The following is a 25,346-nucleotide window of genomic DNA, read 5'->3' as shown; positions in this document are numbered from 1 at the left end:
CATTCCTTCAGTGGTGATTTGACAGTTCAGTACCATTAAAGTGGTTCTTTGCAGATAGAGATAAACAAGCTACTTTGATTACTGCAGCTGTGTTAACTGATATAGGTTTGGCCAATTGGACATTCTAATTTTAATTTAATTGGATAGCACCTACTTTGTACTGTAATGTGTGAACAAGTCAAAGTGAACAGGCCAGTGTATTCAGGTTTTGATGTTATATCGCACTAACCTAACTTTTGATGACATCTTTTTAGGTATTCTAGGTCACAAGGTTAGGAAGTAAACTTTTACCTACGCTTACTGAGTTCTGTAGCTCGCACTACTCTCTCAATTAAACCTATTCTTCTCCTGAGAGAATATCTAGCTTCTACTCCACACCTTCCTCTGACAATGGTAAGATCAGAACTTCTTAGCATAGGGATCTGAGAAATGCTGTGACTGAAAGAATTTAGAGTCACGTTGCAGGTTGAACCCTGTATACATATTCTGTTCTCACTTCTGCTTTTCTTTCACAGCTGATAAGGTCTGTGCAACAAATATTAATGAGCCGAAGGCAGCAGCAGTTCACCCAGATGACAGCACAGCAACAGTTTCCAATGAACCCACTTTTAAACCAATTTATGACTTCAAGAAATCCTAGTTCAATGATGACTTATCCACACATTGGTTTAAGAGGATTACCAATGTATCCACAAACTCCACCTGGTATGCGACCTCCTCCTTTGCAACGGGCACCACCTGCAGCCATGCAGATGAAGGGACAGTCTCCTGGACCCCCACAGCTCAAACAAGGAATAAAAAATTCAAAGAAATAGTCATTGCTGAAGAGATTATAGAAATGTAGTTTTGTGCCTTTGCTACGGTAGCAAGCACATTGCTGAACTGAAAAAGAAAAGCTTCAAGTGACCAATGTATAACTGTAGCTTGCAGTTGGGACACTACTTAAGTGCATAGAATCGTGCTGAAATCATCAGAGGTAATATTGTCATAGGAGATTCCACGGAATCTTTAAACATTGTATATAGCCTTAATAAATATGTGACTGGTAGGGAGAGAACATGTTTTCTTCCAAGTTTTTTGTTCTGCCAATTATTTTGTTTAATTCTGATGTATGTGAAAATTTTAAAAAGTTTTTTGAGGAGATGAGAAGTTGAGAATCCAGGACTCGTCGACCATTGAAATATAATTTAACAAATGTTATCTTTGCCACATTACTTAATGAACTTCAGATATAAGACCAGTTGATAAAGGAACAAATGATGTTGCACCTTCATGTATTTCTGTTTTGGTGATAACTCCTGTGTCTCAATCTAACAAATGAGTACTTTTCCACAATCTTTGGTAGTTGAGTTCCTCCATCTATTGAACCAAAAGAAAATGATTTTCAGAACTGCTGAAATGTAAAGGGTAGACTTAGTGGATAATATCATTAAATGCTGACTGGAAGACTTATTTGGTGTCATCTGGTGATGAGGGTCAGTCTCGTAAATGTGTGGATTTATGCCTTCAGTCTTGATAAAAGTAGTTAGGTTCATCCTTTGCAACCCCTCTGCAATGCATTGATGTACTGACAGTGTTTCTTCCTCTCAACCTCCATATTGCATTCAAATCGTTTTTCTTAATTTAAGCCCAATTCGAAGTGAGCTGAATGTTGCTTTTCATATGCGCTAGACAATAATTGGATGCGAAGAAACTCTTTGTTATCTATTTCATCAATTTTAGGTATACATCCAGTGATGATCTGTTATGGGAGTGCTATTTGCCTTCCCTAGATGTTGATTTGATTTAATCCATGTCATTTGAATTTCTTTACTTTCCTGGAGTTGGTTTCTATCCAAAATGTGGATGTTCTAATTCCACAAGTAACAAGACAGGAATTTCTATATTTCCTCTGGTCCTTGTTTAAATGCACTCATAGAGTTACTGTTCCAAGGATATGTTCCAACTGGACAGAACCTGTCATTTGGTATGATGTAAAGATGTCACCAGAAACATCATTGATCCTTGAACTAGCCACGTACTTGTCACAAAAATGTTCTTGTGGTCTTTATAGACAGTGGGTAACCTCAGTTTAAGCAAAGATCGCTAGCTTTGTCATCATTGGTCTAAAGTTATTGTGGCTGTTAATCCAAGAGCAGCAACATTTTTATTCTACCAGATGGACATGATTGCATAATTATATATGTTGTCCCCTGGAATTACTCAGCAATTTCAGTTGCACCAATAATTTGTTCCGTCACCTCAGTTGTTGAGCCATTTACTGGTAACTGCTGTTGGTCCCTGACAGGCTGGGAACCCAGCATGCAACTCTTGCAGCTTGCTTGGAAATTCAACTTCATAGCTTTTTTAATATAAATTCAAATAATCTGTTCTGGAAACTGACGGTTCATCAACTTTACATGATCTGAGCTAATTTCTAGGCTGTTCTTTTAAAGAATTTGTGCAGTTTAATTGCAAGGAAAGATTTACCATTTGGTCATCACCAATTAAGATGGAAATAGATTTTAATAGACGAATGCATAGAGAACCTAGCTTATATCTATAAACCTAGACAACATGCATCTGCTTAGGCATTTAAAACACGTAGCTGTTTAATGTGTTCTATGTTATTGTCCATGTGGATAGAAAATAGATTCTGTGAAGCCAACCAAATCTACTTCTATTCTTGAGGTCACTTTATGGAATATCTGCAGAGTTGCACTGTCTGGCAACTAGTGTAATGAAAAATTGGTTTTCAATCAAGTAAGTCCTGAAATTCATAAGTATCCTGAAAGGTGTTGTATAGACTGCAAGGGCATCCAGCTTGGGCAAGATTGGATCAAGTTATTGAATGTTATGGTTTTCATTGTATGGAAGGTCATTGCATTATATATCTGAAAATCTGCTCCTTTTGAATGGAAGCATTTCCATGTAACAGAATCGCACAGAATTAATTCTACTTTTGAGAGTTGCTGCTTATGGAATTTAGTATTTTGTTTTCTAGTTTTGACCCTCAAAAAATTGCCAGCTTGCAGTGAAATCCTAATTGTTACTTAATTTTGTTAAAAGTACTGTATGGATTGAATTCCTCCTGGGAATCTTGGCTTCCTCCTGTGGTTTGTGGTGGATACTTCTGATTAAAGACTGAAGAACCCTTAGAGGACAAATGATATAAAATTTAGAAGCCTGTCAGGTTGTTTCTGTTCATATTATGTAGTTATATACTTTATTTAATTTATAGATTTACAGTGTTAACCATATTTTGTGCTAATCCACATTTTATTTTTCACCAATACTGTCAGTCTGATGTAAACCAAAAATAAAGCTATTCTGCACTCTAGGCTTCAACATTTATTTTAAAATCTTCGCAGTTCATGGCTATTTTGATATTGGGGTGATTTATGAAATATAAATGTTTTCTAGTCTTCAGGCCTTGTAAGACTATATTCAGATGATCTTATTTGGAATGTGCAGTGAAATTAACTGTTTCTAACTTTTTTCTGTTGTGTAATGTTCTGTCAAATATTTCCATTGATTTAAGTTTGTCTAATTGAAAGGTAAGACTTTTAGTCGACTGCTCATTTTTTTTAAAAACAAATCCATTTGCTCAACAGTTATTTGCTTTCTAGTAAATTTCAGTTGACAGACTCTATTTTTCCCATTGTGAAATCTTGTCAGTCATTTTTTCCCCACTGCCTTTCTAAGATTGTGCCAAAGCAGTGATTTGCTAAGTTATCAAACATTCTCATAATGTTAAGAATGGTCTAATACAACCAAATTTCTGTCCAGATCTTTAAAAGGTACATAAGTTCTGTTGTACCAGACACTTCACTGTTCATTCAGTGGGATGATGTTTTTAGTTGATTTGTGTCATAACACCTTATTTTCAAATTAGAATTTGACTTTTTGTCAACATGCTTTAAATCAGTTCCCATTTTCATTTTACAATTGGATGACACAAAATTAAAAGATAACATAATATTGTGCACTTGCAGAGGCATTTAGATTTAAAATTTAAATCTTTAGCAATTTGATTTCCATGTGTTTAAGAACCCAGGAGAAATAGTTTCTGAATGTCTTTCAGGTAAAGGCATGATGGTGGGGCCATGTAGCAACAGAGGGCAGCGGATGGAATTTTAAACTCCAAGGCTGCAGCAGTTTATGGTTTTTATTTGCCATTGCTGTCCTTCACTTTGCTTCGTTTTATCTTTTAGAATTATTATTTTGTAACAAACAGTACTGCTCAAGATCTCTTGCAGTGTAAAAATTATCAGCAATTGTTTTAGCAGGTATTCTAACAATATAAATCAAAGGTGTTTGCTGGTCTCATTAAAACAAAAGGTGAAGCCATGGGTAGCACAATAGTGGTATAAGGCCAATGCACAGAGTCAAACTTTTGAGACGAGATATACAACAACAATTGGACTTCTCCTATGTTTCACTTTAAATTTTGGGTTTTTTTTGTTTATATTCTATCAGTGCTGTATTTAGCACTGAATTTGACCAGGAAATAGTTTTGAAACTATAATGGTTGTGGTTGAAAAAAAATTTAAATCACTCGAATTGTTCATTTTTATAAAGTTAGATGTGATTTACATAGTTGCTGTTGCTTAACCAATAAATATGTTGCAGCTTGTATTAAGACTGAAAATGGTAAATACCATATTTTCTAACTCGTATTGTCCTTAATTTTGGATGTAAGGCATTCTTTGCTTAGTAATATGTTTTTGTATCAAACGTACCCTAGTTGATTAGCAAAAGGAGAGCCCAAAAACCATTATTTGCTGTTGAATTCTAACAGCTTTGAAGATGTAACAGTCTTGCTTGCTTTCTATATATTTTAGAAATTGTTTCAACTGTATTTATTCACTACCGTAAATACCGTAGAACTGATACAATTTCATCCCATAGGGATCATCGTGTGTAAAATAAACTGGCAGTGTGTTTTGATAGAAATTGTAGTGGATGAATAAGTACGCACACTGTTGTGTTGTTACCTTTGCAAGTGGTATCAAATCATTTAAATTTTAATATTTAATATTCAATAAAAATGACAAAATTGAAATTATGCCTAGATTATTTATTAATACAAATACTTCCTAGCAATTGCATTAATTTAGTCCCATGTATAGTATAGGTCGTTTCTCCCCTTCTGTATATAAATAGCCTTTTCATATCTGCCGTCACAGTACAATCTTCCTCTGCCTTTGCTTGTGTATAAAGCACCTTTGAGAGTTGCACTTGTTTTTGCCATCGCTGAAGTTGGTTTTATTTTTGACCCACTCCGGTCGGTAAACAAGATCTGAAGTTTATTTTTACAATCTGTTCCAAGTTCTTGTAGTTCTGCCTTGACGTGTTGGTTGTGGACAATGTATGTCCAGAAAAACTTACATCATGGTATTTAGGTGAAAACATTCATTGAGCTGCTGTTTGGCCTCTGGTCACCTCTTTGCTGGTGGTCAGATTGAATTATCACACATATTGTAAGCAATATGTGTGATCTTATTTCAACTAGGTCTCCAGAGGTCAGCTTTTTCCAGACTGAGAGAGAACTTGCTAGTAGCATTTGACATTCTGAAGGTAATCTCTGAAGAAACTGTTGGAAGAGTACAGCAGTACGTAGTGTAGATGGTACACACTTGCTTCTACTTTGTCAGTGGTGGAGAGAATGAATGTTGAATCTGGTGGATATGGTGCTAATCAAATGGGTAGCTTTGTCCTGGAGGGTGTCAAGTGTAGAACATAGAACGTTACAGCACAGTACAGCCCTTCGGCCCTCAATGTTGCGCCAACCTGCGAAATTAATCTGATGCCCATCTAACCTAAACTGTTCCATTATTATCCTTATGTATGTCCAATGACCATTTAAATGCCCTTAACATCAGCAAGTCTACTACTTTTGCAGGCAGGCCATTGTACGCCCCTACCACTGAGTAAAGAAACTACCCCTGATATCTGTCCTAAATCTATCACCCTCAATGTAAAGATTAGATTAGATTACATTACAGTGTGGAAACAGGCCCTTTGGCCCAACAAGTCCACACCGACCCGCCGAAGCGAAACCCACCCATACCCCTACATTTACCCATTACCTACCACTACGGGCAATTTAGCATGGCCAATTCACCTGACCCTGCACATCTTTTGGACTGTGGGAGGAAACCGGAGCACCCGGAGGAAACCCACGCAGACACGGGGAGAACGTGCAAACTCCACACAGTCAGTCGCCTGAGGCGGGAATTGAACCCGGGTCTCAGGCGCTGTGAGGCAGCAGTGCTAACCACTATGCCACCGTGCCGCCCACAAAGCTGTAAAGCTATGTCCCCTCCTGTTAAACCTTCACCATCTGAGGAAAAAGTCTCTTACTCCACCCTATTTAACCCTCTGATTATCTTATACGTCTCGATTAAGTCACCTCTCAACCTTCTCTCCAACGAAAACAGCATCAGTTTCCTCAGCCTTTCCTCGTAAGGCCTTCCTTCCATACCAGGCAATATCCTAGTCAATCTCCGCTGAACCCTTTCCAAAGCTTCCACATCCTTCCTATAATGCGGTGACCAGAACTGTATGCAACACTCCAGGTGTGGCCTTACCAGTATCTTGTACAGCTGAAACATGACCTTGTGGCTCCGAAACTGAATTGCCCTACCAATAAACACCAACACACCATATACCTTCTTAACAACCCTATCAGCCTGGGTGGCAACTTTCAGGGATTTATGCACCTGGACACCCAGATCTCTCTGCTCATCTACACTGCCAAGAATTTTACCATTAGCCCAGTACTCTGCATTCCTGTTATTTCTTTTGAAGTGAACTACCTCACACTTTTCTGCATTAAACTCAATTTGGCACTCCTCAGCCCAGCTGTGCATTTTATCTACATCCCTCTAACCCACAACGTCCTTTGGCACTATCTTCAACTCTGCCTACCTTAGTGTCATCTGCAAATTTACTGACACATCTTTCTACGCCCACATCCAGATCATTTATAAAAATGACAAACAGCAGTGGCCCCAAAACTGATCCTTGCAGCACACTACTGGTAACAGAGCTCCAGGATGAACATTTCCCATCAACCACCACCCTCTGTCTTTCAGCTCGCCAATTTCTGATCCAATTCACTAAATCACCTTCAATCCCGAAATTTAGTATTTTTTGCAATAGTCTATCGTGTGGAACCTTATCAAATGCCTTACTGAAGTCCATATACACCACATCACATGTTTTACCTTCAGCGTTTGAATATTGTTAGAAACTATATCCTTCGAGGCAACTGGAAAGGATTTCACTGCGTTCCTGTCTTGTACTTGGTGGACAGGATTTGGGGTGTCAGAGGTGAGTTACTTGCTGCATAATTGAAGCCTCTGACCTGCCTTTGTAGTTGCCATATTTATATGGTCAGTCCATAGTCCTTGCAGTATCCAACACCCTCAGCCATTTCTTGATATCATGTGGAGTCAATTGATTTGGCTGATGACTGGAAGCTGTGATAATGGAAGATTCGGAAGAGCAAGAAGAATCATTATTTAATATTTCTTCCTGAAGGTGATTGCAGATACTAAAGTCTCTCCTTTTGTATTGCTGTGCTCCCCCAGCACACTCGCAAACCCTGGGATGGGAATAAATGGGGATAGTCCTAAAAGTTGTAGATATTGTTTTTTAAATAATAGACTAGACTGGTGTGTCATAAATGAAATATCTCAACTTTTCTGACTCCTCGCACCACAAGTTACCAAATAAATTCTTATCAATATCAAACAAATCATTTGAATGCTGACCTTTTAGCTGAGCTGAAAGATCATATTATGAATGACTAGTACAATTCACTGCAGAGACTCCCATCATGTTTTGAACCTGTTTGTTTTTGTTGACAGTTTGCTTGATGCATTCTTATACCTGTCAGATACATTAGGGACATTTAAGCGGCTGTTGGATAGGCACGTGGATGATAGTAAAATGAAGGATATGTAGGTTAGTTTGATCTTAGAATAGTATAAAAGCATCAAGGATCAAAGGGTCTGTACTGTTCTGTGTTCTGTCTTGTGTACTCAGTGCGTGAATTATCTGAGATAAATAGATATTCTAAATTTTTAGATTCATCTGACTATTAAGAATAAACCTCTTCTTGTATTTGTGATGCTTCTAAGTAGATACAATATCTGACTGTCGAGTCTGGGAAATCCAGGACTTGGTGAAAGCAAGGGCAAAGAAGTGACAGATTCGCTTGTAGACAGTGTAGATGAATGTGTGAAGTCGCACACACCTCTTTTACAAGCTCAGTTGCTTATGTACTAATATGCAAACCTAATATAACTTTGTCTATCTGCTGTTAATGCCTTTTTGAATGTGAAGTATCTGGTTTGCACTTCTGATCATATTTGATAGCACATTTAATTACGAAGTTTAGGGCTGTCATTTAAAGCTGTCAGCAATGGCCTTTAAATTGAGATATTTAAAGAGGCTTTATAAAACAAGTTGTATACTGATGTGGTCAGATTTAGTTTACAAAGGATTAATTCAGAAAAATGAAGACAATATCCAAATTACTGATTATGCTAATTAGATGAAATCTGTTCAAAAAGCCAATAAATTTTCTAGTTCTGCATGTCCCTTTGGTTTTAGACTGAGAAATTCAGTACGATCATAGTTGTTTGTATCACAATTTTAAAATGGGTTTGTATTCAATATAGGAAGATAGTTGGGTGGGCATGTGTGAACAGCTGATTTAATTTCTGTGCTCCCACACTGAAGAGTTGTAACCACTCAGGAGACCAACCCTTGTTGCATAGCTCAGAGTGGAGTAGGAGATCTTACTCCTTTTTCCTCATTGAAGATATGAGGCCACTTGGAGATCTGGTTTTGCTTTCATAGCCGGTCTAAATAATTGTGGATGCCTTGGAGCATTACTTCACAATGTGCTGTTTAAATGTTCCATATTTAACATACCTATATAGCTGGCACCTTGTGTGTTCCAGGTAGAAGATAACTCATCACCTATAGTTTGGTATCCAGAGATGAGCTTTTATAATAATGAGCTTTTATTATAGCAACTGATGTTTTCCTTGTGCAGCTAGGAATTCTGTCTTCAGGAGCATAGATTAAACATGCATAAATACAAATCGTGCAACTGATGCATAAATGAACTTGTGCTTCAAGCAGTTTATTTGCCCCATTTCATAAATGTGTGATCAAGACTGAAATGATGAGAGGAATTGTTATGGAACGTTATGGCCAAGTCTGGCCTACAAAATGTGTATAAATTTGGGTACAAGGCTGGATGAACTAGAATGGAATCAGGGTTGAAAGGCACCTAGATAGGATAGTGAAGAAGGCATTAGGTATGCTTGCCTTTATTGGTTAGTGCATTGAGTATAGGAATTGGGAGGTCATATTATGACTGTACAGGATATTGGTTCGGCCATTATTGGAATACGGCATGCAATTCTGGTCTCCTTCCTAACAGATGGATATTGTGAAACCTGAGAGGTCACAGAAAAGATTTACAAGGATGTTGCTAGGGTTGGAGGGTTTGAGCTACAGGGAGAGGCTGATTAGACTGGGGCTATTTTGCCTGGAGCATCAGAGGCTAAGAGGTGATCTTATAGGGGTTTGTAAAATCATGAGGGGAATGAATAGAGTAAATAGACAAGGTGTTTTCCCTGGGATGGGGAATCCAAAACTAGATAGCATAGGTTTCAGATGAGAAGGATCCAAGGGACAACCTTTTCATGTAGAGAATCCCTAAAGTGTGGAAACGAGCCCTTGGCCCAACAAATCCACACTGACCCTCCGAAGATTAACCCACCCAGACCCATTCCCCTACCCTATATTTACCCCTGACTAATGCACGTAACCTACACATACCTGAACCCAATGGGCAATTTTAGCATGGCCAATTTACCCCTCCTTGGTTTGTAGGGGGAAACGGGAGCACCCGAAGGAAACCCACGCAGATACGGGGAGAATGTGCAAACAGTTGCCCGAGGTTGGAATAGAACCCGGGTCCCTGGCACTGAGAGGCAGCAGTGCTAACCACTGAACCCCTGTGCAGCCTCCAGGTGTGGTGCATGTCTGGAAGCTGGTATGATTACAACTTTTGAAAGGAATCTGGATGGGTTTATGAATAGGAAGGACTTAGAGGGATATGGGCCAAATGCTAGCAAATGGGAGTAGATTTATTTTGGATATTTTGGTTGGCATGAATGAGTTGGGTGACAGGTCTGTTTCCATGCTGCATATCTTGTGGCTCCATAACTACTTGGATTGAAGTTGAAGTTGTTCTCATTTCATTGCGTAAGGTGAAGGATAAACTTGAAAGAGGTGTCCAAAAATTGTGTATGTCTTGGATAGTGAGGAACTGTTTCTAGTAGCAGAAGAATTAGTAACAAAAGGGCACAGATTTAAGGCAATTAATTAAAAGAAAATTGGAGGATAAGGAAATACTGTGTTAATACTCCTGAATACACTATCTGAATTTAATTGTAAGCGTCAAAAGGGAATTGGATTAATGCTTTATATTTCGAGGGTATGGGGAAGGAGTTGGTGAATGCAGCGACTTGACAATTCTTTTCAGAGAGACGTCAGAAAAATGGACTGCCTTGGGGACTGTATTTATTTGTCAGAATTACGACTGACCCGTAGGTAAATGCTAATGGAGGCTGGCTGGAAAGCCTGATTCAGTATTATACTTTGTAATTCCACATAATTTTCTTTTTTTCTCATGTAATTGATGTATCTTTAATTGCAAGCCTTGCTGATTTTATATTAATCATCTTCCTAAAAGTTGCTATAATTTACCACCTTTCCCTAGTGATGAGACCAGGCAAATATGTGATGGTTAACCAGATTTGCTTTCCTTCTATTGTACCTGCCTTGGGACCTGATTTATTTTTTTCCACGGGCTTATGGTTGATATTCTGAATCTGTGGCTTTGTGGGTGCTTAAGTTCCTAACTTCAAAATCGTATTCTTGTGCATGGTTCAAGAGGAAGAAATGTCAGTGAAATTGATTGTGTCAACATCTGGAGGCAGAAAAGACTCATGTTCATGTTTCAGGTAGCACCCTTCTTCACAATCAATCTAAATATTTCCAGAATTTTCTGTTTCCGTTTCAAATTTTCCAGCATTTATAGTTTATTTTTATTCATTCCTTTGTAGTTGACACATCTTATTTTATTTGGCTCCTATATGGTGGCAATCCCTAAATTATATCCATAAGGAGATTGCAATGCCTGAACTGTTATGCCCCACTTGCTTTACTTGCCTTCCTCTCTGTATCTTACTCCCCTAATCTAACTCTCAAACTCATGCTCCCTCAATCGGTTTCTCATTCTTTCTTAATAAAGCTATTCAAAATAAAGCAAGACTAACGGAAAGAAAAAATATAGCAAGTGTAGTGGAAATCAGAAACGGTCGCAATAAAATTTCCTCTAATTCTGTGCTATCCATGGTTTCACCATCTACTTACCACATCAACTATTTGCTTTCTGAACCATATCTAATCTTTTTCATATTCCCATTTATGTTCCAGTGTGTACCTTATGCAGCATTCTAAAACTGCTTATCTTTTAATAGAGCTATTGGCGTGGTTGTACTTTCACTGGACTATTAACCCAGTTTTGAATCCTGCCATGGCCCTGGAATTGATGACCATGAAATTGTTTCTGGTGGTCAGGAAAAAACCACTTGCTCCACTCATGCCCTTTTATGGAAGGAAACTACCATCCTTACCTAGTCATAATGTTGGACCTACAGTAATGGAGTTAACTCTGAACTGCCCACTGGGCAATTAGGAATGAACAATAAATGCTCTCATCCTGTAAATGAATTTAAAAGTTAGTGTCAAACACTTTTTTTCCTTTAATAATCTCCAAGTTGAATTAGGCTAGTTAGATATGACATATCTTTTCCACCTGACTGCCAATCATTAATTAATGGTCAATTGTAGGCTTCAGTTAGCAGATATTTCCCTATACAAGTTGGAAAGTCAGATGGAACAAACCTAAAACATGCTGTGTTTGACCTGACTGAACTTGCGCGTAGTTCTGGTTTCTACGATCCACCAGTCTAGATAAATTTCACCCCCACTCCCCCCATTTCAGTTGAGACAACGAGTTCTCTGATTCAACATAAATGCATGGCACCTCATGCTTCAGTTGGAGCTTATTTTCTAAGAATAAATATGGAAAGATGTGCTGTTAGTGAGTTTTGAGAAGACTTATAGCTCAGGTTGAGGTTCTGGATGCAAGTTTGCTCACTGAGTTGTTTTCAGACGTTTCATCGCTATACTAGGTAACATCATCAGTGAGCCTCCAGTGAAGCATTGGTGGTATGGCCCGCTTTTTATTTGTGTTTAGGTTTCCTTGGGTTGGTGATGTCATTTCCTGTTCTTTTTCTCAGGGGGTGGTAAATGGGATCCAAGTCAATCTTACAAAGTCCCTTGCAAGAACTGTAACAAACACTACGTTGGACAAACGGGCAGAAAACTAGCCACCAGGATACATGAACATCAACCAGCCACAAAAAGACATGACCCACTCTCACTAGTATCTTTACATACAGATGAGGAAGGACACCACTTTGACTGGGACAACACATCCATCCTAGGACAAACTAAACAGAGACACACATGAGAATTCCTAGAAGCATGGCTTTCCAACTGGAACTCTATCAATAAACACATTGACTTGGATCCCATTTACCACATATGAAATGACATTACCAACCCAAGGAAACCTAAACACAAAAGGTGGGCCATACCACCAGTGCTTCACCAGAGGCTTAATGATGTTACCTAGTATGATGACAAAACGTCTGTAAACAAACCTTCCACCTTAGTGAGCAAACTTTCATCCAGAGCACCTGTTGTTGTTTTGGACAGCTACAATGCAGGTAAACAAATTGGCTGGATAGGCTGGGACATTTTCCACTGGAGCAAAGGAGGTTGAGGGGGACCTTATCAAGGTTTATCACATCATGGGGGGGCATGGATAAGGAGGAATCGCAAGGGTCTTTTCCCTAGGGTGGGTGGTTCAAAACTAGGGAGCATATTTCTAAGGTAAAAGGAGAAAGTTTTAAAAATGACAGGAGGGGCAACTTTGCTTTTGCACGGTTCGTGTGTGGAATGAAGTGCCAGAGGACCTGGTGGATGCAAGTACAATTACAAAATTTAAAAGACATTTGGATAAGAATAAAGATTTGGCCCATTTCCATCCAAACACAGGCAAGTGAGTCTACTTTGATTCAGTAGCATGGGCTAGTTGGCCAGAAGGGTCTGTTCCCATGCTGTATGACTGATTATAATGTGATTGATCTTTCCTCCGCCTACAAAGCACAAGTTAGGAATATGATTTAAGGCTCTCCATTTGCCTGAATGAGTCTAGCTCCAGCAATACTCCAGAGGTTTAACATCATCCAGGGTAATAAAGCAGCCCAATTGATCTGGAATGCATTCACCACCTTAGATTTGTGTTCATTCCTTCCATCACTATAATAATGTGCAATATGAAAGAGGTGTGTACCAGCTTCTAGTGGTAACAGCATCTCCCTAAACTTGCGACTTCTCAGCCGAGAAGTTCCAGGTAGCAGCCTTATGGATGTACTATCATGTGGGGGCCTTCCTCCAAATTTCATATTAATTTGAAATGTATTATTCAACACAGGTTCTGGAATAGCATGGTAGGTGTATTTATTCCTTGTGAGTTACAGCATTTCAAGAAGGCAACTCACCACCACCACTTTCTTAGACAGTTAATCTAAGAATGGACAGTACTGATTGGATAGGCAATAAATGCTAACCTTGGCAGCGGTGCCACATTTTGAAAATTATTCTTTAAAGTTAATCAGTTGTGAATTCAGTCAAATAATTACTTCAAATAATGTGATTTCAATTCCCATGGAAACTGTTCACCCTGCACCACAGTCCCAGTTAAATCCGAATGTGTGCTGCTTTGTGACAGGTTTAAACTGGAGATACTGTACATTTTATTTTTATTTCACTTTGAAATGCTAGCTGTAAGTTTGATACATCTGACACGCAAAGTGGATGTCCAGCTGGAATCATGAATGTCTCACATTGTTCTGTTCGGCACAGAAAAGGTCTCGGCAAGCATTTTGAATTCTGCTGTGTTTCCTTTACACACAAAATGGAGCATTATACAATGTTCTGAATGCACTCCACTGTGTAGTAAGTGCTTAGAAAGCAGAAATAAAGAAGAATGGTTTTATTGGCAGCTTTTATCTTTCCAGGCAAAGTATCCCCGTGTCAAAGCTTGCACTTTATTTACATTTCATTCATTCTTTGCTCCCTACATATTGGCTGCCAGGGCAGCCCCTTAACAGTGGAACTAAAATCCAAACAATAATAACCAAAATTCAAAGTGGTGAAATATTGGTGCTGTATTTTGCACATGTCGACAATGTTGGCTGGAATGGTTGGATGATTTTCAATCAACTCATTTATTAGTGAAGTGGATTTGGGCAATGAGAACAGTCTTAGAAATTTTGTTTTATCCAATATAGAATACATAAAACATTGTGTGATATTTGTTGATATTCTTGCATGACATAGTTTAAAATCTTGAAAGGGCTATTATCATGAAATTATCACTATTTTGAGGAGTAGGGTTACACTCTTGGTTGCCAAGCGTAAAAAAAAAACTGGGCAAGCATACAAGGGAAGAGTGGTGAATGATGGCTTCTGAGCTTTGCCTTGCTGCCAACAAGTCTCCACAGAGGTGAGAAAAGTGATGTTTATCAACTGGAATACTTTTATGGTATATTTTTTCAACATGTAACGGGGAAATACTTAGAAAAATTCTCAGTAAAGACTCCTTTCCTGTTAACTAGTTGTTAGAATTATTGATATTTTCAACACTTATCTGCACACACACATTGGAATGCATCTAAAGCTTTCCCAAATGTCAGCTGTCATGCAGTTTTTACACCATGGGCCTTGTTCACCTGACATTTCATGGTCTTCAGTGATCCACCTTTTGGTCAAAGTAGTGGTCAAAGTGAATACTGCAAGTTGACAGAGGATATATAAAAGGCAGCAATTTATTCCCACACACATTTTCTAAAAAGTCCTGAGAATTGCTGCTCTTACCAGCTGAAAAACGTAGTACTAAAAATTGTGGCATAAAATGATGACTTTGCAAGAAAATGGGTGGCACGGTGGCTCAGTGGTTAGCATTGCTGCCTCAGACCCGGGTTCAACTCCTGCCCCTGGCATTTGCCTGCGTGGAGTTTGCACATTCTCCACACGTCTGCGTGCGTTTCCTCTGGGTGTTCCAGTTTCCTCCCACAGTCCAAAGATGTACAGGTTAGGTGAATTGGCCATGCTAAATTGCCTGTAGTGGTAGGTGCATTAGTCAGGGGTAAATGTAGAAGAATGGGTCTGGGTGGGCTACTCTTCAGAGGGTTGGTCTGGGCTTGTTGGGCCGGTGGGCCTGTTTCCACACTGTAGGAAATCTAATCTAATCTAAAAATAACTAGATTAATCTATGTGATCATTTTTATGCATTTAAAATATCTTTTTAAAGAAAAAGTTCTGTTTGAGGTCTGTCAAAAAAGATTTGGACTTCAAAAACTACAGACATTCAGTCACAGACTTGATCTTTCAATATACTGATGTTTTTAAAATCTCTCTGCATTACTTTTTTAATTTGAATCAATTTTCTGGAGTATTTTTAACAGCCCAAAAAGGGGCAGTGTTTGCAAGGATACATAAGAGATATATAAAGCAGATAACAATGCGGGGGGGTGCAAGTTGAGGAAATTATACAGCTGTAGGCCATTAGGAATCAATGTTGGAAGCACCACTGTTTTTGATTTTAAATTAATGAAGCTGGTTACATAAGTTTCAAGACTTGAAAGCAACTGAACTGGGGAAGGTAGATAAGGCAAAGAGTATGGTAACAAATTCCACAAGGGCATTGTATGTTTGGCTATGCTTTAAAGCTAATTTGACATTAAGTCTTTCATGTATTGTGTATGCAGTACTGGTACACCAGCTTACAATCTGCATATTCAAACTGCTGTGATTCCAGCTTCATTGTCCATGAAGTACCCTTCAAATGCTTTTTAGCTAGCTCGCATGTTTTGGTCATTTTTCTCTGAAATTTTGAAAAAAGTAAGCTGGGAGCATAATCTGAGTTGTGACTAATCAGATTTTCTTTAAATCATCCTCTTGCCTCATGTCCATTTGCATTTAAAGGTCTAATAAGGGAAGGATATGCACAATTAATGGTAGGTCCTTAAGAACAATGGGACCATGGTGTGCAAGGGAGTGGAGGTAAACAGAATTGAGGGGCATAGATAGGATAGACTGTGAGAATCTTGTCCCCATTGCAGGTGTGTCTACGGCCGGAAGATTAAAGTTTAAGGTTAGGTATAAGTGATTTTAAGGAGATCTGAGAAAAAGGTTTTTCTCCCAAGGGTAGAATGTGCTGCCTGTGAGAGTGGTGGTACTGGTGGCAGGTGTTATTACAACATTTAAGAAGCATCTGGATGAGCACTTAAAATGCGGAGGCATGCTAGGCAATGGACCAAGTACAGGTAAGTGGGATTAGTATGGTGGTAAGCATTGACTTAGTAGACCAAAGGCCTCTTTCAATGCTGTCTAACTCTGGGACTCTAAGATGTAAATCATTTTATTCCCAAAATGGTCATAATTTCTTTGAATATTTGTGACATACAATCAAATCAAAATTCATTTTTAATCCATATATTAACATACAAGAGAGGGCTGAAGGCGGTGTACTGTTCTGTCGACCTTTTATCCTACTCTAAGATCAAACTAACCTACGTACCCTTCATTTTAATGTCATCCATGCATCTATCCACTTAAATGTCCCTAATGTATCTGACTCTACTACATTGCTGGCAGTGCATTCCACATACTCACCACTCTCTAAAGAACCAACCTCTAATGTCTCCACGAAATCTTTCTCCAATCACCGCAAAATTATGCCCTCTCGTGATAGCCATTTCTGCCCTCGGTAAAAGTCTGATTATTCACTCTGTCTATGCTTTTCATCATCTTGTACACCTCCATCAGGTCACCTCTCATCCTCCTTCGCTCCAATGAGAAAGGCCGTGATTCCCTCAACCTTTCTTCACAAGACATGCCCTCCAGTCCAAGCAGCATTCTGGTTAATATTCTCTGCACCCTCCCTAAAGCTTCCACATCCTTCCTATAATAAGGCAACCAGAACTGAACACACTATTCCAAGAATGGTCTAACCAGGGCTTTATAGAGCTGCAGCATAACCTCACGGCTCTTAAACTCAATCCCCTGCTAATGAAAGCCAACACATCATGTGCTTTCTTAACAAACCTATCAACTTGGGTAGCAATTTTGACCGATCTATGGACCTAGATCCACACTTCCAAGAATCCTGCCTTTATCCCTGTATTCTGCATTCAAATTTAATCTTCCAAAATGAATCACTTCATGCTTTTCCAGGTTGAACGCCATCTGCTACTTATCAGCCCAGTTCTGCATCCAGTCAATGTCCTGTTGCAACCTACAACAGCCCTCCGCACTGCCCACCACTCCACCAACCTTTGTGTCATCAGCAAACTTATTAACCCACCCTTCCACTTCCTCATCCAAGTCCTTTGTAGAAATCACAAAGAGCATAGGTCCCAGAATAGATCTCTGTGGAACACCACTTGTCACCGAGTTCCAAGCTGAATACTTTCCACCTACTCCCACCCTTTGTCTTCTATGGGCCAGCCAATTCTGTATCTAGACTGCTAAATTTTACTGTATCTCATGCCTCCTTATTTTCTGAATAAGTCTACCATGGGGAACCTTATCAAACATCTTGCTAAAATCCATGTACACCACATCCACTGCTCTATCTTCATTGGTGTTTTGCCACATCCTCAAAGATTACAATAAGGCTTGTGAGACATGACCTGCCCCTCTCAAAGCCATGCTGACCATCCCCAAAGCAAACTGTGGTTTTCCAAGTAATCATAAATCCTGTATCTCAGAATTCTCTCCAATAATTTTCCCACCACAGATATAAGACTGACTGACTGTTCTATAATTCCCAGCATTGTCCCTATTCCCTTTCTTGAATAAAATTGTAGGAAAAAAATTGCATGAAGGTTTCCAACACCGTTTGCTTTACAGTAATTTTTCCTAAAAGTGCTGCCTCAGGATATCTTGTGGAAACATGATAATCTTGTGGAAACGTGATAATCATTAAAAAATATTAATTCCCATTCTTTGGTTTTATGTAAGAATCCTACACAATCTATTAAGACCAGGGCTTTATAGAGCTGCAGCATAACCTCACGGCTCTTAAACTCAATCCCCTGCTAATGAAAGCCAACACATCATGTGCTTTCTTAACAAACCTATCAACTTGGGTAGCAATTTTGACCGATCTATGGACCTAGATCCACACTTCCAAGAATCCTGCCTTTATCCCTGTATTCTGCATTCAAATTTAATCTTCCAAAATGAATCACTTCATGCTTTTCCAGGTTGAACGCCATCTGCTACTTATCAGCCCAGTTCTGCATCCAGTCAATGTCCTGTTGCAACCTACAACAGCCCTCCGCACTGCCCACCACTCCACCAACCTTCGTGTCATCAGCAAACTTATTAACCCACCCTTCCACTTCCTCATCCAAGTCCTTTGTAGAAATCACAAAGAGCATAGGTCCCAGAATAGATCTCTGTGGAACACCACTTGTCACCGAGTTCCAAGCTGAATACTTTCCACCTACTCCCACCCTTTGTCTTCTATGGGCCAGCCAATTCTGTATCTAGACTGCTAAATTTTACTGTATCTCATGCCTCCTTATTTTCTGAATAAGTCTACCATGGGGAACCTTATCAAACATCTGAAGAAGGGCCTGTGCCCGAAACGTCGAATCTCCTGTTCCCTGGATGCTGCCTGACCTGCTGTGCTGTTCCAGCAATAAAGTTTCAACTTTGATCTCCAGCATCTGCAGACCTCACTTTCTCCTCTGTCAAAATTAAAGGCACAGGTTTAATTTCTGGTTGGGCTTTCCTCTCTACCTGCCACATATGGCATGTCTCGCAATATTAGACTGTATCTTTATATAATCCTAGACAATAAAATGTTTTATATTATATCCTTGGGTTTTTTACTAATATCCAAGTGATTTTCAATGGAATGCTATGAGACAATTGTTAAATGATATTCAGCTGGGACTACTCTCTGATGAACCAATGCTGATTCCTCATTAGCTGGAAATAGTTTCCATTTCCTCATTAGTAACTTGGCTTTCAAGTAATAAAATTTCAGTATTACTTCTGATTAATTTTGAGTAGTACGGTAAATTATGAATCCAGTTGTTACATTAGCCCATCTTCTGAAATAGTAATCACATAAGCCTTATTCTCTTTATATTCATCTTTTTAAGTTAAATTTTCAAAAATTGCATGAAAACTGAATTTGAAATCATTTCCTGTTTCATAGACAGCCCCTCTTCCTGTCTAATTCTGTGTCTGAGATCTAGTCACAACGCAGTCAGGGGAAAAATTCAGGATGTTCCTCCTGTGACATTTTAGTTTCTTTTTATCACCATTCTTGGTAAGGCTGATATTCTTCAACTTGTCCATCATTTCCCAAAATAAAGGCAATTCTTTAACTTGTTTCACTCCTCCATTACAGCATCTTCATTTACAAGTCACTCTTTAACCCAACTTCATGTAATGAGACTGGTTTGTAACCTGCAATTGATATTTTCTCCTTCTTTAACCCATCTAGAAGACATAGTATCATTGGCCAGGATCAATGACTAGCTTGCTTCAGTATCTCTTAATACCTTTCATGGTTTATCTCTTGATTTAAAGCATAAGTAAAACCCTCCCCATTTCAGATAAAATACACAGAACATCCAGTGGTCAGATTTCCCTTGTCAATATTCCACAAAAAACTGAGACACTGTCCTGAGCTATCTCTTCCTCCGTCGTACATTTTAAATATGTTCTCTTTATATTGCCATTACAGTTTTAATATCTATTTCCCTTTCTGATGTCGTTTTCTGAAAATTCCTTAGACGTCCCTAATACAACAATAGGTCTCTGATTTTACCTGCAGCAATTGACTTTGATATGTCTAGTCTAATTATAATGGAACATGTTAACTTCTTTGTCACTTAGTGATTCCAGACCCCTTTTTTACCTTGGCATCTTTCTGTCTATTCCCTAAAATAAGTATCTCATCCAACTGGAGAGTTTCTATTCCTCAAATTTCCCTATAGATTTCTGTATGACCATTTCTCCACCTCTGACTGTCTATGCATGATATATCAGGTATCTAGTAGTACTGCTACTTCTTTGATCTTGATTTCTTAATGCTTATCTACATAAAATTTTACATTTGCTATAAAGCTACATCTGAAATCTTTCATGATCATCCTCAAATTTGTTCTCTAGCTTTAGTGATCTAAACCACTGATCACACAATTCTTTTTCCCTTGCAAATTTGACACGTTTGAACAGGTTTCTTCATTGTCATCTGAAATTTGGTTAATAATCTTCAAGGGAAGGAATTAAGTCCCATCACCATCACTAAAGTAATAGTATTAGACAAGCTGATGAAGCTAAAGGCAGATAAGTCCCTTGACCCTGATGACTTGCATCCTAGGATCGAACAAGAGGTATCTATAGAGATAGTGAATGCATTGGTTATAATTTTCCAAATATCCTTGGAATCTGAAGTACTAGAGGATTGGAAAACAGTTAATTTTAAGGGATGGAGGCATAAATGGGTAACTATAGGCCGATTAACCTAATGCCTATTGTTGGAAAAGTATTGAATCAATTATTAAGGAAGTAAAAGCAGAATGTTTGGAAAATCATAATCTAAACAAGCAACATCAGCATGGTTTCATGATAGGGAAATCAAATCTGACTAATTTTTTTGGAACTTAGAATTTCCCCCCTCAACGCAAGGGAAACAGTCGACCTGTGTGGATATGTAGAAAGTGTTTGTCAAGGTACCTCACAAGAGGTTGAGTTATAAAATAAAGCTCATGGTGCTGAGGTAGTATATTGGCATGAAGAGATAATTGCTTAATGGACAGGAAGTAACAAGTGGTAACAGTTCTTTTTCAGGTTGGTGACCTGTGACCAGTGGGATTCCTCATGGATCAGTGCTGGAACCATAACTCTTTACAAGATAAATGACTTCAAGGAAGGCAGTGAATGTACTGTAGTCAAATTTGCAGAAGAGACTAAAATGGGTAGAAAGGCAAGTTGTGAGAGAGATACAAACAGTTTAGAGAGAGATATCGATAGATTTAATAAATGGGCAAGAAGTTGACAAATGGAGTATAATGTGGGCAAGTGAGATTCATTTCGGAAGCAAGAATAAAAGAACAGATTATTTGAATGGAGAAAAACTGCAGAGAGCTGCGACACAAAGACTGGGGGTACTTGTGCATGAAACAGAAAGGTAGCACATACCTGCAGCAGGTAATCAGGAATGTTAATGGAACATTGGCCCTTATTTCAAGGGAGTTGGAATATGAGAAATGGAAATCTTTCTTCAACTGTATAAGTTGCTGGTGAGATCACGTATAGAGTACTGAGAGTAATCTTGGTCCTTTTTTTTAAGGCTGATATCATTTCACTGCAAGCTGTTCAGAAGAGGTTCACTATAATGATTCCTGGTATGGAGGGATTGTCATATGTGCAAAGGCTAAACAGATTGGGAGCTCCACTGCCTCAAATTAAGAATGAGAGGTGATCTCGTTGAAACATATAAGATTCTTAAGGGACTTGACAGGGTAAATGTTGAGAGGATGGGATAGGTCTCGGACTGGAGGTCATAATCTCAGAATAATTCTCTGCATACCTTTTCTTGACTCTCTGCTTTCGTTCTCCTCGCTTTCACTTTGTTTTCCTGTTTCTTCTAACTTGATACTTTTCAATTTTAACTGTAACTTGGCTTATTCTATCTGTGACATCCTAATTCAGGTTTCCTTTCATCCAGTTCTAAATATTGGGATAATCACTTCAAGTGCCTTATCCTCACAAGATTCTGTTTTTACTTTGACCTTCAATTTAACTGCTAATTCTCTGAATAGCTTTAGTCAAAGATCTAAAAGAATCCACTGTGGTGTCTCCCACTTTCAGAAAACACTTGAAAACATTCAAAGCTATCTTCAAATTCCATTCAATAAACTTCACTGGTCTATCGCCACTTTATGTCCAGAACCTACTCATTCCCATTGCTTTTTAAAAAAAAGGATGCAGATCCCTTTTTAATCCTGCAAATTCTAATCCTGCAAAGGCTCCCAATTGTTAAAATCCCAACTGTTGCTATTACTGGCTGAAACCTGACTTGATGGATTGTATTTTGTGGTGTTTGATCTAACAAGGTGGTCTTTCACTGAAACACAAGCAAACAATGCTGTTGGTTTTAACAATCGAGCAGAAGGTTGCTATTGAATAGCAAAAAGCAAACTATTTACATATATCATGATTTGAAAGATCACAAAAAACAGACCTTTCTATTCCCAATACCATCTGTTTATACTACCGTAAAACACCAGAATGATTTCCCTCTGTCATATCAAGTTCAATTTATGGAATCAATGCAACTTCAGAGAAGCAGCAGACTATTCACAAACACTGGCAGAATCAAATATGAAAGAAAGGAACATGTTCTGTTCTTTTGAAAAAAAAAGGCACGAAAATCTCTGCCCTCTGCCCCGGAGAGGAAAATGAAAGCTCAAGGGGGAAATACGACTACCAGCTCAGGGCAAGTCAAAATTTGAACATTACCTTTGTGTAGGATAAGTATTTGGAGGATACCTCTACTTGGCAAAGTTCAATAAAAAGCTGAAAGGAAAGCAGGGTGAGCTACTCTGAAAAGGTTCCTAATTTACACAAAACTGGGGAGAAGCTCATATGTAAAAGTGATTAGACACAGCAGAAACAGCTATTGAAACGTCATCTTGAGCTTAAACCAACACTCCAGAAAATGATTGTGCAGACTGTGAAAACGGGTGGAAATGCACAGCACACTTTAAAGAGCTGCAAATTACTTGAGATAGTTGTTTCATAAATAATGTTCAGATGAAAGAACACAATCAGGATATAGAGAAACCCAAATAACCACTAAAACAAAATGGAAATGGTCCAAGCTTAACAAAGGGGAAATTGTTCTTGATAAGTTTATTACAATTCTTTGAGAAGTAGGATAAATCGGAGGAAACAGCGTCAGTAATACATTTGGATTTATATAAAGTGCTGAATAAGTTATCACACATTAGGCCACTTAACATGAAAGTTCAATGTGCTTGACTAGCATTAGCATGGCAGAAGTGGATAGTGCAGATACTGGAAATTAGAGTCAAGATTAGAGTGGTACTTGAAAAGCACAGCAGGTCAGGCAGTATCCAAGGGGCAGGCAAAGTGAAGTTTCGGGCAAAAGCCCTTCATCAAGAATAATGATGATTCCTGATGAAGTGCTTTTGCCCGAAACGTTAATTTTCCTGCTCCTCGGATGCTGCCTGACCTTTGCTTTTCCAGCACCACTCTAATCTTAACATCAGCATGGATTAGCTAAACAAATGCAGGATAGAGAGTTAGGATAAGGTGACATTTTCAGGGTGGCTATCTCGAACTAGTGGAGATTAGTGCTGGAGTCACAATTGTTTACAATGCATTTTCATGACTTGAATGAAGAAAATAAATGTAATATTGCCAAGTTTTAGGATGACACAAAAATAGGTGGGAAGGCAATTGGCAAGAGGTGAGTCTATTGCTGAAGGATATAACTATGCTAAGTGTGTGGTCAAAAAATTGACAGATGGAATTTAGTTGAGAAAATGTGAGGTTGTGCATTTTGGCAAGAGGAAAAGAGGAGCAGAATATTATTTGAATAAAAAAAGCTACAGGAATCTACAGTACAAAGGGATTTGGGAGTCTCTGTGCACAAATCACAAAAAAGGTTGCATATAGATTTAGCAGATAATAAGAAAGGCAAATGGAACGTTGGCCATCATTCCAAAGGAGAATGTGAGGACTGCAGATGCTGGAGATCAGAGTTGAGTGTGTGGTGCTGGAAAAGCCTTGGGACCCTGCAACCACGCAAGAATAATGTGGGTTTCACCAGTTTCCTCATTCCCCCTCCCCCCACTTTATCCCAGTCCCAAGCCTCCATCTCGGCATCACCCTCTTCACCTGTCTGTCGTCATTCCCATCTATCTGTTCCACCCCCCCCCCCCCCCTCTCTGACCTATCACCTTTTCGCCACCTTCATTTACCGATTGCATTCTCAACTACCTTCATCCCACACCCCCTCCAATTTATCTCTCAGCCCCCCAGTCCACAAGCCTCATTCCTGATGAAGGGCTTATGCCCGAAATGTCGATTCTCCTGCTCCTCGAATGCTGCCTGACCGGCTGTGCTTTTCCAGCACCACACTCTTGATTCTTTGTTTCAAAGGCGATAGCATATAAAAATAGGGAGATCTTGCTGAACTTACAAGGCACGAGTCAGTACACCACTGGAATGCTGTGACATCATTGGTCCTTTTACCCAGATGTACTGCCACTGTCCCGAGAAAGTTCACTATTCTGATCCAGGTATGATGGGAATATCTTATGAGAAGCCATTGACTAGGTTAGGCCTGTACTTGATGCAGTTTAGAAGAATCAGAGATGACTTTATTGTAACATAGAAGATTCTTAGGGGGTTTGACAGGTTAGGTACAGAAAGATTGTTTCTCATTGTGGGATCATCTGGAACCAAAAGGTATAATCTCGTAATAAACGTTTGCCCATTTAAGATCAAGATGAGGAGGAATTTGTTTATATACACACTGGTGTATCTGTAGAATTCTTTATCGCAGAGGGCTATTGAGGTTTTGTTATTACATATATTCAAGGCTGAGAGAGACAGATTTTTAATCAGTAAAAGGAAGCTTAAGGGGAAAAGACAAGAAAGCGGAGTTGAGAATGATTAATCAGTCATGACCTCATTGACTGACCTGCTACTGGTCGGTGGCTCAAGGTCTTATTATTGAAAGGACTATCATTTGAAGAGGAAAGGAAGAGAGCATTAGATGATCCAAGGTGTGAAACCAGAAGCTTCAAACTGAGCTGGTAACTTACAGAGCAAAACAGAGTTGGCCCATTTGAAACAGCTTATGGAATGGTCACAGTCAGTGGTTTGGCTGCAATGCACCAAAATTAACAGCAATCATAGTCCGTGAAAGAGAAGCCTAACAACAGAAACATTAAAAATTTGACTGTCACTGTTAACCAAGGCAATTAATGATGCATCCAAACAAAGTCACCATCATGATATCTGGACATGTGTCCAATACTTCTAGAGATTGATAGGCTCACTTGTCATTG

General features: G+C 38.9%; 1 protein-coding gene across 4 annotated transcripts in view; it reads left to right on the top strand.

Annotated features, from left to right (window-relative positions):
* Positions 1 to 5,044, top strand: part of atrx (ATRX chromatin remodeler) — a 238,029-nt gene extending 232,985 nt beyond the window's left edge. For all 4 annotated transcript variants that reach the window (XM_043704988.2, XM_043704986.2, XM_087991918.1 and 1 more), the window contains one exon: positions 516 to 5,044. In XM_043704988.2, coding sequence (XP_043560923.2) covers positions 516 to 815 — 300 coding nt within the window. In that variant the 3' untranslated portion in view covers positions 816 to 5,044. The remainder of the gene's footprint in view (positions 1 to 515) is intronic.
* Positions 5,045 to 25,346: the final 20,302 nt, after the last annotated feature.

Source organism: Chiloscyllium plagiosum, unplaced genomic scaffold (genome assembly GCF_037043375.1).
Source record: "Chiloscyllium plagiosum isolate Xiang-an unplaced genomic scaffold, Cpla_swu_hap1 HiC_scaffold_11, whole genome shotgun sequence".
Taxonomy (NCBI): domain Eukaryota; kingdom Metazoa; phylum Chordata; class Chondrichthyes; order Orectolobiformes; family Hemiscylliidae; genus Chiloscyllium; species Chiloscyllium plagiosum.
This window is presented reverse-complemented; position numbering and strand designations above follow the sequence as displayed.